Genomic DNA, 16,356 nt, shown 5'->3' on the forward strand with positions numbered 1-16,356 from the left:
TCAAGGAAAATGGGTTGCCAAGAAAGCAGTTCCCACTTGGAAAACTTACATCCATCAGCGTGAACCTGGCAGCTTTCTAATACTTAAGACTTTTCAAATGAGACTGAAGTGATTTTAAGAAAGCATTTTTAATAGTATGTACTCAACACCTAGAAGCTCTTTATAACTCAGAGCTTCTGATGTTTTCCAAATGACCCACCTGTTATTTACAAAATCATGCATGTTATTTACAAAATCATGCATGGGTTAAAGATCCATTCAAAGTATAAAAAGATCAACACATTTTAACATAACAAAGTACAAAAAGTTCACTGGTGTGGTTTCAGGCCCCACATTTTAACCAACTTTTAAGAAATCACCACTTGTTGAATGTTGGTGTAATAGAGAAGAATACCCACAATTATTTGAGAAAAACTATAAAAATTCTGCTCCCTTTCCCAACTACGTATCTGGGAGAGCAGATGTTCTTCATCTATTTCGGCCACAATAACACACCCCTGCAGACCGAAGGCAGAAGCTATTTCCTTTGAATAAGGTTGCCAGACTTAGAAATAAAAATAGATAATGACCAGTTAAATTTGCATTTCAGGTAAACAGCAAATACTTTTGTATACAGGTATGTCCCAAATAGCGCCATCTTATATATGAGGCGAGACATTAGTGTTTTTGTTTTAAAAAAATAGATAATAGGACTTCCCTGGTGGCGCAGTGGTTGAGAGTCCACCTGCCGATGCAGGGGACGCGGGTTCGTGCCCCGGTCTGGGAAGATCCCACATGCCGCAGAGCGGCTGGGCCCGTGAGCCATGGCCACTGAGCCTGCGCACCCGGAGCCTGTGCTCCACAACGGGAGAGGCCACAACAGTGAGAGGCCCGCGTACCGCAAAAAATAAATAAATAAATAAAAATTAAAAAATAGATAACAGACATTTACAGAGGTATGTTAACATAGTTGATTTGTTGTTATTTTTCAATGAATTGATAAATATTTTTTATATTTTTAATTTCTCAATTGATTTCGAATACAGTCAATATTAATAGATGTCATCCCCATAAACAAAAGCTCCTTGGAGTTGGCCATGATTTTTTATGAGTATAATGGGTCCTAAGACCAAAAGCTGAAGAACCGAACAGCGGTTTTGAAGCATTTTGTGCTACTGTGAATATCTTGCCACTGGTCACCAAAGGTGGAGGTCAGTTCTTACTGTGTTTCAAAGTGTGGGCTAGAAATAGCATATGCTTTGAATAAAGGAGAGTGAGTTTTTCTCGTAGATTTTGAGGTTTGGACTGTTTGGATGTCTCAGGCTCAAATTTGAGTAAATCAGCTAAGAGAGCTTCCTGGAAGATGGATGAGACTTGGGAGGTGGTCCCAGGGAGGATAGAGCCCCGGGTGTTTGGGGAGCAGAGAGCAGACAGGGGTACCTGGAGGCCAGGGATGAGGCCAGAGCACTGCTGGGTGCACTGAGCCGCTTTGGTCCTGGAGAGCAGCCCTCCCAGTTTGGACCACGACTCCCAGCAGGAGACCGGGTGATGCTTACCTGGGAGAGAGGGATGAGGTGAAAGGTGCGTGGCGGGGAGACGTATGTTCGTGAGAGAAAGATTGCAAGGAAAGCCATCAGTTAGGGCATTAACAGTAATGCAGAAGTGGTCGTATATTCCATCTGAATAATCATGCCATTTTAAGTAAAACAAATAAAATGTGTACTTTTGCTTGGCTCTCTCTATATTCTTGTCCTGATGCCCCAAATGATTTACTCATATAAATCTTAGTTAAAATTTTTGGCGATTTCTTTGCCAAGAACAATTATTTTCACCCAAATGCTTCTTTTTTTTAAAAAAAAAGGAATTTATTAAATTTATTTATTTTTGGCTGCGTTGGATCTTCATTGCTGCACATGGGCTTTCTCTGGTTGCAGTGACCGGGGGCTACTCTTTGTTGCAGTGTGTGGGCTTCTCATTGCGGTGGCTTCTCATTGCGGAGCACGGGCTCTAGGCATGCGGGCTTCAGTAGTTGTGGCACACGGGCTCAGTAGTTTTAGCTCTCGGGCTCTAGAGCGCAGGCTCAGTAGCTGTAGCTCACAGGCTTAGTTGCTCCGCGGCATGTGGGATCCTCCCGGACCAGGGCTCGAACCCGTGTCCCCTGCGTTGGCAGGTGGATTCTTCCCCACTGGGGACGTCCCCCACTATGCTTTTAAATCGATATGAAGATTTGTAACACTATCAGGAAGTAGCCGGGAAGATGTTTAGATGCTTAATGTCCTTCAGACCCCAAAAGTCTGCTGAGTTGAAACTCTAACAATAGATTTTCAAGTTTGCAGGTTCCATCTGCCCTTTGTAAACTCAGATCATGGCAAATAATTATAGAAATAGGGCTGCAAATACATAAGCTCTTTTGGAGGGGAAATTGATGACGGTTTCACTCCCCAAGGTATGTTCTACTCCATCCCTCCTGGGACCGTAGGACCAGCTGGGATTAATCCTGAGAACTTGGTAACCTGATGGCAGGGACCGTGTAAGCTTGTTTCCTAGAGGCCAGACCGCGCTACTTCCACGGCAGTGCTGTGTCAAGAATGCGTTTGCTTTGTTTTTTCTTAAAAATGCACACATCTTTGGGGAGGAAAAAAAAAAGGTATACAATAAATAACGTCTGATGCTAAAAAATTCCTGTCAGTAGCTCAGCCATTTGTTTTCCTTCCCTTCTAGGAACGTCATATGACAGTTCACATACGTACCCACACTGGAGAGAAGCCGTTTGCCTGCCTCTCCTGCAATAGACGTTTCCCACAGAAGCAACTTCTAAACGTGCACTTCAAGAAATACCATGATACAACTTTCGTCCCGACTGTTTACAAATGCCCCAGGTGTGGCAAAGGCTTTACCCGCTTGGTAAGCTCCCTCAAGTCCCAATAAATCCTCCTTGAAAAGATCCCTGTGTCCCCAGGCACGGTGTCACACTTGGGCAGTTTTATCCTGATTATAGAAACTTGCCAGGATTTAAGGTAGCATCTGTCATGCCTTAAGAAAGTGGTTATTAGTTTTTTGGAGTCACAAAACTCTTGAAAATCTTAGAAACATGTGGTTTCCCTTCCGTGAAAAAAGACACTCCTGCAGACAGAATCTTGCGAATGGCTTTAGGGAGTTCTCAGGCTCCCGGACAATCTACAAAGAACCCCTGCTTTTAGGGTAACATTTTAAAAATTGTCCCTGTGGATTAGATTTAGGCTACTTCACAGAGAGAATGCAGTTTTTAATATGTTTTGTAGATATTCTTAGAATAGGTCTCTCGGCGCTGTGCTCAGAAATACATTTACTCTTCAGTTTTATTTTTTTAGGTGTCGTATTAGTTATCTATTGCATAACAAATTACCTCGAGACGTAGTGGCTTAAGACAACCAACATTTGTTCTCTCTCATTTTCTGTGGGTTGGGAAGTTGGGAGTGGCTCAGCTGGGTGGTTCTGCCTCTGGGTCTCTCGTGAGTTGCAGTCAGGATGTTGTCAGGGGCTGTAGTCATTGGATGGCGTGACTGGAGCTGGAGGTACCGCTTCTAAGACGGCGTGCTCAACATGGCTGTTGGCAGGAGGCTTCAGTTCCTCGCTCCGTGGACCTCTCCATTGGGCTGCTCAAGTGTCCTCGTGACCAGAGCGAGAGAGAGCAAGGAGGAAGCCACAGTGTCCCCTAATCTTAGAAGTGACACGACCCTACTTTTCTGTTCATTAGAAATGCAGCATATAATTCAGCCCATATTCAAGGGGTGAGGGGTAAAGTCCCTTTTGAAAGAAAGAGCGCCAAAGAACTTGTGGACATTTAAAGCCACCACAGATGATTAGCTAGATCCCTAGATGATGTGTGTACTTTATAAAAGTTTAGAATTATCTGAACTTGACTATTTTTATGGAAGAAGCTATCTTTTCTCTTAGAGGAAGATGGTAGGGTAGTTGTGTTTTTTGGGTAGTGTGTGGGACAGTTCTGGAGTGTTAATGCGATTAGTTCAAAATTTCAAACAGAAGCGGTGGCAGTGCTCCAAAACCAGTGTCATTCATACTGAGTTAAAACTGTAAAGAAGCTGCCCTTTGGTGTGAGAAACAAGCAGAGTGAAGAGTAAGTCAGCCTCACAGGATCCTTCAGAACATGAGGTCAGAAGCTTTGAAACTTCTCCTTCCATTCAAGAAAGCACATTGGGACTTGCATCCGGAATATAGAAAGAATGTTTGCAACACTATAATAAAAAGTTAAATACCCTATTAAAAACAGGCGAAGGATCTAAGTAGACATTTCTCCAAAGAAAATATACAGATGGCCGATAGGCACATGAAAACATTCGTCACTAAGGAAATGCAAATCCAAATCACAGTGAGATACTCCTAGGATGAGCCATTAGAATGGCTGTGATCAAAGAAGGCAGATAATAAAAGATGTGGGAAAACTGAACCTGTTATACATTGCTGGTGGGATTTTTAAACGGTGAAGTCACCTTGTAAAACAGTCCGGCAGTTCCTCAAAAAGTTAAACATAGAGTTACCATGTGACCCGGCAATTCCACTCCTAGGCATGTATCCCAAAGAGTTGAAACATACGGCCACACATAACTTGTACACAAATGTTCACAGCAGCATTATTCATAATAGCCAAAAAGTGGAAACTACCCAAATGTCCATCAACTAACGAACAGATAAAACGTGGCCCGCCCATACACTGGAATATTATTCAACCACAAAAAGAAGTGAAACACTGATACATGCTATATAACGTGGGTGAACCTCGAAAAAAGCCAGACACAGAAGGCTACATATTACATGATCCATCTTGATGAAATGTCCAGAACAGGCAAGTTCATAGAGACAGAAAGTAGATTAGTGGCTGCCTGGAGCTGGAAGGAGGGGGAATGCAGAGTGTTTACGGTATAGGATTTCTTTTTGAAATGTTCTAAAGTTGATCGTGGTGGATAGTTGCACAATTCTGTGAATGAACTAAAAACCTTGAATTATACATTTTAAACAGGTGGATTTTATGGCATGGGAATTATATCTCAATAAAGCTGTTTATAAGAAATAAACGAAAGGGATTTCCCATTTCTGGTTCCATGTGTAAGGAACTTGGAAGTCACTACTTCATCCTAACAAGTAAAAAACTGAATAGAGTGAAAAGTCAACAACTCTTTAGGATCCGTAAAAGAGGCGAGGCCACAGGGCAAACCGCTGCCCGCAAGCTTGGAGACACAGACAGGTGAATGCAGGGAGTCCCCTCTTACCTGAGCAGAGACTTAGAAGCAGGAACTGCTGTGGAAGCCAGTGCCGGTGTAGGAAAACCAGAGCTGTCACTGATGAATTGCTGGAGGCTCGGCGTGGACAACTGAGTGTTGAAAGGTGCAGGGGGATCCAGTCATAGGGGATCCCCACAATATTGTGAGCTTTACCACCAGGAGTTCAACAAGGTTCCCACAGCGAATATCTAAAAAACAAAAACAAAACAATCTCCTTCTGCTTCCTGCAGGGGGAGTGGAAAAGGAACCATTCTTCTTACCGAGGCCTGTTCTAGGGGTAGACTAGTTAACCAGTGCCTAATCTGCTGGGGTTTTATCAGAGCCTAACTGACCTGGGGAAGGGAAATACCCAAGTCCACCCCATTCCAGACATTCTGTCCCACCCAAGAGGGGAAAAAAAAGAAACTGAGAAACCACAGCCCAGAGGCGCAGGCTCACGGAAAGGCTGAGCCCTCAACACAGGCTGGAGAACGCACCCCACACCACCACATTACTAAAGGCTTATTTACAGCAGCTCCTTTTATGCAAAAAAAAGAAAAATTCCAAGGCGTGCCAAACAGCAAAACACACAATTTGAAGAGACAGAGCAAGCATCAGGAATGGCAGGGATGTTGGAGTTATCAGACCAGGAACTTAAAACTACAATTCATATGCTAAGGGCGCTAACAGAAAAAGTAGGCAGGGCTTCCCTGGTGGCGCAGTGGTTGAGAGTGCGCCTGCTGATGCAGGGGACACGGGTTCGTGCCCCGGTCCAGGAAGATCCCACATGCCGCGGAGCGGCTGGGCCCGTGAGCCATGGCCGCTGAGCCTGCGCATCCGGAGCCTGTGCTCCGCAACGGCAGAGGCCACAGCACTGAGAGGCCCGCGTACCGCAAAACAAAAAAAACACTTAAACCTCAACAATAAGAAAACAACCCAGTTAAAAAATGGGCCAAGGACTTTGACACCTCACCACAGAAGATATACTGATGGCAAATAAGCATATGAAAAATTGTTCCCCATCATATGTCATCAGGGAAATGCAAATTAAAACAATGAGATACCACGACACACCTATTGGAATGGCCAAAATCCGGAATACAGACAACACCAAACGCCAGTGAGGAGGTGGGACAACAGAAATTCTTCTTCGTTGCTGGTTGCAGTGTAAAATGGGGCAGACGGTTTGGAAGACAGTTTGGAACTTTCTTACGAAACTAAACATACTCATACCCCACAATTCCACAGTCGTGCTCTTTGGTATTTACCCAAAAGAGCTGAAAGCTTATGTCCACACAAAAACCTACACACAGGTGTTATAGCAGCTTTACTCATAATTGCCCAAACTTGGAAACAACCAAGACTCCCTTGAGTAGGTGGATGGATAAACAAACTGTGGTGCATCCAGACGGTGGAATATTATTGAGCGCTAAAAAGAAACAAGCCATCAAGCCATGAAAAGACATGGAGAGGGACTTCCCCTGGCGGTCCCGTGGTTGCGACTTTGCCTTCCAACGCAGGGGGTGCGGGTTCGATCCCTGGTCGGGGAACTAAGATCCCACATGCCTCGCAGCCAAAAAACCAAAACATGAAAAATAAGCAATATTGTAACAGATTCAATAAAGGCTTTAAAAATGGTCCACATCAATAGTGAGACGCCTGATTGAACACCTGTAGAGACCATAACCTCCTGGACTTTGGATGGCTCATTGTGTAAGATAGAGAAGGTGGAGAAGTTTCGTGGCCTGTATACCTTCCTTTTCTTTTCTTTTCCCTCCTCTCCCTTGTCCCTTTCCGACTCCTCCTTCTTTAGTAGATTGTAAAGAAAATGTTAGCATCAGAGAACTAGAATTGGATTAAAAGGGCTTCCAAGAATGGAGAGAAAAGCTTTGGTAGAGGACCGGATAAGTCAAGGGATCTTAACCACGCGGCAAGTATGTGATTTGTCTCGGATGGCGCCAGAGTGCCTTTTCTGGAACTGCATCATTTGGACAGTGCCACATATGCTCATTTAACACAAATTTGTGAAGGACTTACTAGGTGCCAGGCTCTGTGCTAGCCCTAAGGACGCCGGATTCATAAGGTTGGAGTTATATCTTTGAGGATCGTTAAATCTATTAGTTCCCTAACATTGTCGCTCTTTTTTTGTTGTTACTCTTCTTTTTTTTAATTAAAAACATTTTTTTAGTTAGAGAACTTCTTATTAATTCCCTTTATATAATTTAAAAAGCAGGTTTTTAATGTAATAATTTAGCGTGGCATAAATGTTTAGTCATTACAGTTGGAAAATTATTACTCTTATTTTTAAGAGAAGTTACAAAAGTTTATGGTAATCCGAAACCAACAAAACAATGGCAACAACAAAATTTAATATCAAAGAAAAAAATTCTATTTTGAGGATGTTATCTAGAAAGAGTGAATACTTCAATTAAGTGAAATAATGATTATTTATGGACTTATGGTTACTTATTGGTTTGTGTGTGCCTAGTTCTTTAGAGATCTAGCATGACCAGTGCTGAATACTTCAACTTGTGATTCCCAAGAAGAGGAATGGGTGTCCCTTTCATCTCTTTCGCTGAACTTGTAAATACAAGAAGTGACATTGTTACCAGCACATTATCTTTGTCCAGGACGACAACAGTATACTTTGCATTAGCTTCCTGTGTTAGGAATTCATAGTGTACACAGTAAGACAAAATGAACTGCAGCAAGTGTTGGTGGGATAAAGGATTCTAAGTGTCCCAGGTTAATGAAAATGGTGTAATTCTCCTCAGATCTCCCCTTTCTGAACATGAGAGCAGCCAGTTATTTTCCTGTTGAAAATTCTCAGATGTTGTATGACAGCGAGTGGAGTGAAGCTATTTCTTCGTTAAGAATAGCTATTAAACTTCTATGTCTTTTCTCTCTAAAAAAGATTTGATGGTACAGACATAAAGAACTACCGACTAAATACTTGGTTTTCATTCTTAGCCTCACAATATACAATGGGCAAAGTATAACAATTAGATGGTAGAAACTTAAGTTAATATTTCCTTTCAACATTACGGGGCAGGACATTACACGAATTGGAAGAAATTTTATCAAAATTGTTCATAAAGAAAACCTCAGATTTCTCTTTAACTTCCAAAATACTTGAAATTGCAAGATCATGTTTCTGACCATTGCAAAAAACTGTTTTGAAATCAGCAATACAAATTTGAATATTTAAAATCCCTCTTTTATAACATGATTAGGACTAAAGGAGAAATGAAGAATAGAATTAAGATTATATTTAAAACTTATGAATAGCGCGTGTCCAAACTAACGGGATGCAGCCCAAAACTACAGCTCTTCGAGTCCTTTGCGTTTCCATTTGAATTTTAGGATTAGCTTGTCAATATTTGTAAAGTTGTAGCTTTAAACGAGTTTATAATACAAAACGTAAAAGAGGAAATAAACATTTAAATTAATATTTTAGAAAGAGCAAAAGTAAAAAAGGTCCACATCAAAAAAATCTTAAAAAAAAAAAAGACATGGAGGAACTTTAAATGTGCATTAAGAGAAAGCCAGTCGGGAAAGGCTCCACGCTGTATGCTTTCACCTCTGTGGCGCTCTGGAAAAGGCAAAACTGTGGAGACAGTAAGAGGACCAGCGGTCGCTTGGGGCTGGGGTTTGGGGGAAGAAAGAATAGGCAGACAGCAGAGGATTTGTAGGGAAGAAAATCTACCTCCCTCTCTATTTTGCTGTGAACCTAAAACTGCTCTTTAAAAATTGTGTTTACTACCAAACGTAAGGTAGATAGCTAGTGGGAAGCAGCCGCATCGCACAGGGAGATCAGCTCGGTGCTTTGTGACTGCCTGGAGGGGTGGGATAGGGAGGGTGGGAGGGAGGGAGATGCAGGAGGGAAGAGATATGGGAACATATGTATATATATAACTGATTCATTTTGTTGTGAAGCTGAAACTAACATACCATTGTAAAGCAATTATGCTCCAATAAAGATGTTTAAAAAAAAAAATTGTGTTTAAACATAGACAAATAAATGAAAGTATATCTGGATTCTCAAATTCAATTTAATTTTTAAAAAGCATAGGATTCACAAACTTCCATTCTTTAGCCCACAGTGGTCCCAGGGTATCTCTAGACCAGAATGTCACAGGGCCACCCCTCTCCTCCCCAGTAAGGACCCCCTGCTCTGGATTCAGAATACTGGGCACCTCCTCTCCTGAGAAACATTTCCCTGACACAGAGGTTTGTATCATTACTTTGCCCCCTGGGCCGTCAATGTCCATAGGTTTACTTAAACTCTCACCCCACTTACTTTGTAAAGGCTGGATGTGTTTTTGTTTGTTTTGTTTGCTCATCCAAACTTGTGTCAGGAGTTCTTAACCATGAGCTTTGTGAAGTCGTAGGGAGACTGTGTGTGGAGATACACATGCCTGTTGCTGGGGAAGGAGCCTTGCTTTTTATCATATGCACAAAGGAATCCTTGACTCCAAAAGGCTTGGTTTTATATACTTCGTCATCCTATAAACCAGGGATTGGCACGCTTTTTTCTGTAAAGGGCCAGAGTAAATATTTTCATCTTCACAGACCAGTTTCTGCCCCAACTACTCAAGTCTGCCGTTGTAGCTCAAAAGCAGTTTGCCAACCCGTATGGATAAGCATAAAATGGAAGCAATTTAAATACCATCCCCCTCCCCTTACATATGGATCCTTCCGCTTTCCCCCGACGCACCAGGACAGCCCCGACCACCACGCTGAAGTCTCAGTGGAAATTAGGGGTCACATTTTATATAATCAGCATATTTAATGACATGCCGCCAGTATCTTACTTTAGCATATGGACTTAGTGTAAGTGTTCTCACTTATTTTAAACCATCCTGCGTGTTCATAGACAAAAATATATCGTTACTAGGTTCGATAGGAAAGCTCTGAGTTGCCTTTTTAATTCCAAATGTTGTACAGTCTTCATACCTCCATGCATAGTGGGTCTGGAGGGAAGCTGGTAGGGCAGTAAAATGCCCATGGTATATTACTGATTTTTATAAAATCGAGGGTATATTGAATTTTTCAAGCCTCACTTCAGTAGAAGCAGTCTAGGAAAATGAATTTTGTCTTCTCATTGACGTCCATGACTTTAAAAATATTTAAAAATAAGCTGGGTTTCGGCTAGACCGAAACACAACGGAAAAGGGTCACCTTTAAAAGAACCATCTTTTTCGTACAAGATTACCCGAGGCGCGCGTTCCTCCCCGCTTCCCGTCTCTTTAGCCGTGGGTTTTCCACGCCATTCCCAGTGATGCTGGCTTTCCCTGTGCTCTCCTTTCTCTGGCAGAATAACATGCAGAGACACTTGAAAAAGTGTGGCTCCAGGCAAGAAAAGCCAACCACCTCGGAAAAAGGAAGACGAACAAGAATGAGGAAGCCGACCATCCCGAAAGAGACGGCCAAGGAAGACGGTACCTCGTGTTAAATGAATCAGGTTTTATTCTGACGGTGGTTTTCTGGTTGTACGTTTCCCTGGGTGCTGAGCGTTACTGTGCAGGGGACGCATCCAGAAACCCTAAGTGTCCCACCCCAGCAGGCGCCTGTTCCCAGCAGCCATTGCTGCTGCTGCTGCCCCGACGGGCAGGTTGGTGAAGTGGGAGGATGCGCAGAGGAAGTGAGCCTGGGGACCCCGGTGGGTCCACACCCCCCGTCACGTGGGGGTCCTGGCGGGACGTGAGAGCCAGGCGATGACGCTGCACGTGCCCCCGCTGTCCTTGGTCGTGCTGGTGGACCGTCCCTGTGCCTGGTGGAGCTATGGGCCTGTGTCCATCTCCTGGGGCTGCCGCAGCAAATGACCACATGCTGGGTGGCTTAGAACGGGAATGGATTTGCTCGTAGGTCTGGAGGCAGAAGCCCTAAATCAAGGCCATCAGCAGGGCTGCGCGCCATCTGCACGCTCTGGGCGGGGGGGCACCCTTCCTTGCCTCTTCCGGCCTCCGGTGGCCCAGGCGCCCCGGGCCTGTGGCTGCATCACCCCGTCTCTGCCTCTGTCTGCCCGTGGGCGCATCCCCTGTATCTGCGTCTCACCTTGTCTGTCTCATACAGACACGTGTCGTTGGCTTTAGGGCCTGCCTGGAAGATCCAGGATGATCTCATCCCGAGGGCCTTCATTACATCTTCAAAGACCCTTCTTCCAAATAAAGTCCCAGTCTCAGTTTGGGGGTTGGGATGTGGACGTGTCTTTTGCGGGGCTGCCATTCAACCCACTCCAGGCGTCAGTCCTTTCCCTCCAGCCTCAGGGAGCAGATGTGAGTCCCCAGGTTAACACAGGGGCTGTCCGTGTGCTGTCGGCCCTGTGGAAGGTTCTGCTCCGCGAGGGGGAGGCCCTAGCTCCTGTGCAGCTGTTCTGTTCCTTTCGTATGAGAATCTTAGACTTAGAGTGTGACTGGAAACCAAGGCAACCTTCAGCCAAAACAAATGGAAAATGTTTGCATGGCATCCTCATCCTTTAAATTCCCTAGATTTTGATTCCAGCCCCAATCCTGGACTTGTGAATGTTCCCACGGAGAGCTGGAAGCCTCTTCCTTCCTCCAAGGGTTGTCAGATAAAGTGAAGGACACGCCCAGTAAAATTTGAATTTCAGGTAAACGATGAATAACTTTGTCGTCTGAGTATATCCCACACGCTCTCTGGGATAAACTTATGCTAAGCAATGATTCAGTGTTTATCGGAAACTCACGTTTAACAGGGCGTCCTGCAGTCCGTCCCTTTCCCCTCTGTGCAGCGTCCCTCATTTCAGTAACTGTCCACATGCCAAACTCCCTGGTTCTTTTTCCACGTCTCACCCACCTGGCAAAGCTCAAACTCTGGAGGCATCGCGGGAGCCAGGTCCTGGAGGGCAGGTTACCTGGCAGGACCTAGGGGTCCTCAGTCGGTGCACAGCTGCCCAGCTCAGTTACAACCATCCAGGATCGCACCCACGGCCCATCTCTGGAGCAGCTGTTTTATCTCCTGCAGGAGTTACCATGTCCCACCGAGAGCTCACACGTGGTCCCTTTTATCCTGAGTGCAGCCCCACACCGCAGGCCTTCGTGCCGTCCGCCAGTGGAGAACTGGATTGCAGAGGCCACAGCCCGCCCCGGGCTCCCGTGGACACCCCGTGGCACCTCTCCCACCTGCTCACCCCTCCACGTTTCTCTTCTCCCTCCCCAACAGCCAGCTCGTCCGGTTCAGCCAGATCCTTCTCGACAGCCTCAAATATACTTGTGTCTTGAGAAGAAATAAATACACCGGCAGGACTCCCAGCTCCACTCTGCTCCCTCTTGTTCCCATGGACTCCCCTCTCCCCTGCCCCCTCGGCCCCTCCATTGTTCAAGCCTGAGGGCTTCCAGCCTGGGCACCGGCCTCCGCAGTTGCGGGGCAGCACCTCACCCTCATTAATCCTGAGCTGACCTCTCCCCAACGTGCTTTCTGGACGTTGACATTGAAAGAACAAAAAAATTTTTTTAGTGATGAAGAGTGGGTCCCCACGTGCGCCTTCTCCCCCATTTACTTACACTAGTCTTTGAAACAGGACCGTTCTGTCGACGAGCTCTGGGAAGGGCCCTGGAGACACGGCTGGCGTTGACTGTTCGTGAGCCAGAAGGGCAGAAAGGGCAAAACTCTTGCAGTTTTAAAAATCGGGGATGAAAAGACTGGATATATTAAAACGTTTTGCGTATCGAAGAGGGTCAGCTGCGTATTCAAAGCAAAGTGTGCATTGAGACAAGTAACCTGACTTGTATTAGCCAGAAACAGGACTTGATTTGCACTTCAGGGTTTTTTTTTGAACCTACATCCTCCAGGTCATCGTTTCATTTCTACTTTTGCTGTGTCAGTGGGTCAGCGTGTCCCCCACCAGGTCCTCGGTAGATTTCTGCAAGTTACTGTCAGACGGCACCTGTTCCGCGACTCTTGTGTTCATCTTCGTACACAAGGCCTGAGTCTTATTCCTCTCCCCCCTCCCCCCTCCCAAATGCTTCAAGGAACCGTAAGCAAAACTATGTTGCAACAAGTTTGAAGTCACATGCGATAAAAGCCTTCTTCTGCGCGGGGCCCTCTGTCTCTCATTCCCGGTGCCTCGTCAGTGACTTTGCACGAGTCTTCTCAGGGAGGAATTTGGAAGATGGGTAGGGGGTTGGATGTGGATGTGAGCCTCTGTTTTGAGACTCCCAAAGTTGGGCTGACTGTTTAGAAGCTGCTGGAAGGAGGGCAGGGATGGTCACGGATCTGAGTGTGGCTCATGGCGTGTACCTAGCAGGACGCTTGGCCCGGAGGTGACTCGGGGTATGTTGATTAGCTGATGGGACAGGTGTCCCGAGAGCAGCTGGCCTTTTTCATGTCATCAGTGTCATTCCGTGGGCACCAGGACAAGACTTGTGTAAGCCGTCCGGCCAGTAACTCACAGGACCTGCATTCACCTCAAGCCGCGGTTCTCAGCGGGGGGTGGTTTTGCCCCCCGGCGCACAGGTGCCTGTGTCTGGTGGCATTTCTGGCTGCCACAGCTGGGGGAGGGTGCTTCTGGCACCCCGCGGGTCAAGGCCAGGGAGGCTGCTAACCGCCTAACGGTGCGCAGGACAGGTTCCCACAGCAGGGAACCCTCCGTCCCTAAATGTCTGCAGAGCTGAGGTGGAGAAGCCCTGCCTTAAAGCTGGGGTTGAGAAGCCCTGCCTTAAACAGTTGAGATCAGGGTATTTGTACCGTCCTATAAATGGAAGTATTGTTTTCTAAAATGCTGCGCTAAAAATTCAGCCATTGTTTCCAAAATACAATCGCAGCGTTTATCAATTCTGATTTCGTGGCTGCTTTATTTTAAATTTGCCAACGCTGTGCCTTTTCCCCAAGAAGCCACTGCTGAGGAGGCCTCCCTGGTGAGCGGAGAGCAGTACCCGGGGGGGCTGGTTCCCATCGACTTTGGAGAAGCCACGGCTGGAGGCGAGGACCCGGATGAAGACATGACCTGTGAGATGATCCTGGCCATGATGGAGAACTGATGGGGAGTCCAGGTTCGGTGTGACAACGTGTCGTTCTTAATGCGCGTTACGAGGGTTTAGCACTGTCTTTGAAACAATTAAATTCATGACAACGGATGGTCACAGTTTTTCCAGAGCTTGTGGTAGTGCCTAGAATTGGTTGCCTATTTTCAGTTGGGTATTTCAGAAACACTGCAGGTATTTGATAAAGGGCCCCAATCCTGAATTGGAGGATGAAACCTCAGACCTATGAATTCATTCACTTGATACTGGCAGGGTGACCCCCAATGAATGAGCAGTGATTTCTGGATAATAGTCATTTCCATGATGACGTAGACTACTTAGTGCTTCACCAGACAGGCAAAGCTGGGGAACTGCAGGTTGGATTGTACACACCCGTGATATTTCTGATATTACGAGTTTTAAACATAAAAGACTAATTTTATGTCCTTTTTTATACAAATGAGTTATCCATAAAATTTGAAGCTACCATAATACTTTTAATTAGTTCTAAATTCAATGCAAAGGATCCTAATGGTATTTTTTAAAAACTGAGTAGAAAAAGAGAAACCTCACATTAGACCGGAAAGTGATGAGCAATTGTTTTTACTGGGGCAGATCAGCAGGGCTCGCTTAATTTTCTTTGGCAGGTGTGAAGTCCCCCCATTACATTCCGTTATAGCTTATTAGTATATCAGTTTGTCACCCTTCTGTTTTGCTAAAATGCCTTTGTTTATATTTTTTAAATAATTGGCCGAGTGAGAAGAAACAGAAAAATCTGATAATGAAAATGTGTACCTGCAGAGAACTGGTACTTTTTTAGAGCACCTATAATGAGTATTTTTTGGCCATGCCAAAGAGGTTTTCCCACATTCGAGCAGCACATGAAATGCCTCTTTAGTACTTAAAGTTAACTAGTATCTATCTTTATACTGAGTCGTATTTTTCTTCTTTTTTTAGCTCAGCAGCTGCTTTTGCTGGGAACTCCCCTCCACCCCATATTTTAAAATCACTGATAGGTCCTAAGTTCAAATTCTTTTTTTTTTCAGCTTTATTGCGATATAATTGACAAATAAAACTGTAAAGTGTACCTTGTGATGATTTGATATACAATTTGATGTATGTATGCATTGTGAAAGAATTTCTCCCATCTAGTTGACTAAATTCAAATTCTTAAAATGCTGATCTGGTGTGAAAATACCCCAAGTTCAGAAGCCCCATGTCAGGTGAACATATGGAAGCAATTTCCCAGCAGGAAAGGCAGTATATTCATTTTATGACAGTGAATTAATTGAAATCACATAATAAGACTAACCCCATGGTCTGTTGTATGCTATAATTGGGCCTATTTGAACTTTTGCAGTAGTTTCTTATTCTTTGACTGTTGTTTAAAGAGGTTTTTGCAAAACTCAATAAAATAAAATGACTTAAAATTGCCTTTCTTTGTTATATGTGAATGATGGTTCTAAAAACACGTCTTCTTTGCCTGGTGGGGATGTGGAGAAACTGGAACCCTTGTGCATTGTTGGTAGACATGTAAAATGGTGCAGATTCTATGGAAACGCTATGGTGGTTCCTCAAAAAATTAAAAATAGAATCACCACGTGATTCAGCAATATGGGGATAGACCCAAAAGAATTGAAAGCAGGGTCTTGAAGAGATATTTGTACACCCGTGTTCATAGAAGCAATATTCACAATAACCAAAAGGTGGAAGTAACTCAGATGTCCATAGATAGATAAATGGAGAAACAAAATGTGGTCTGTGCATACAATGGAGTATCATTAAAAAGGAAGGAAATTCTGACACCTGCTACAGCATGGATGAACCTTGAGGATATTCTGCTAAGTGAAATAAGCCAGCCCCAAAAGCACAAATACTGGGTGATTCCACTTATGTGAGCTCCCTAGAGGAGTCAAGTTCATAGAGACAGAAAGCAGAATGGTGGCTGCCAGGGGCCGAGGGGTGGGGGAGGGGGAATTATTGTCTAATGAGGACAGAGTTTCAGTTTGGGAAGACGAAAAGGGTTCCAGAGATTGGTTGCAAAGTGAATGTACTTAACACTACTGAACTGTACGCTGAAAATGGTTAAGATGCTAAACTTCATGTCATGTATTTTACTAGCATGTAAGTTTTTT

General features: G+C 44.6%; 1 protein-coding gene across 4 annotated transcripts in view; it reads left to right on the top strand.

The window, feature by feature from the left end:
* CTCFL (CCCTC-binding factor like) overlaps nt 1-16,006 on the top strand; it is a 29,088-nt gene extending 13,082 nt beyond the window's left edge. For 3 of the 4 annotated variants that reach the window (XM_049698947.1, XM_033410318.2, XM_033410319.2), the window contains 3 exons: nt 2,701-2,883; nt 10,555-10,678; nt 14,091-16,006. In XM_049698947.1, coding sequence (XP_049554904.1) covers nt 2,701-2,883; nt 10,555-10,678; nt 14,091-14,239 — 456 coding nt within the window. In that variant the 3' untranslated portion in view covers nt 14,240-16,006. Of the gene's footprint in view, nt 1-2,700; nt 2,884-3,408; nt 5,374-10,554; nt 10,679-14,090 lie in introns of those variants that run through there. The other variant, XM_049698948.1, reaches the window with a different exon arrangement.
* The last annotated feature ends 350 nt before the right edge of the window (nt 16,007-16,356 follow it).

The sequence above is a fragment of the Orcinus orca genome, chromosome 16, assembly GCF_937001465.1.
Source record: "Orcinus orca chromosome 16, mOrcOrc1.1, whole genome shotgun sequence".
Classification (NCBI taxonomy): domain Eukaryota; kingdom Metazoa; phylum Chordata; class Mammalia; order Artiodactyla; family Delphinidae; genus Orcinus; species Orcinus orca.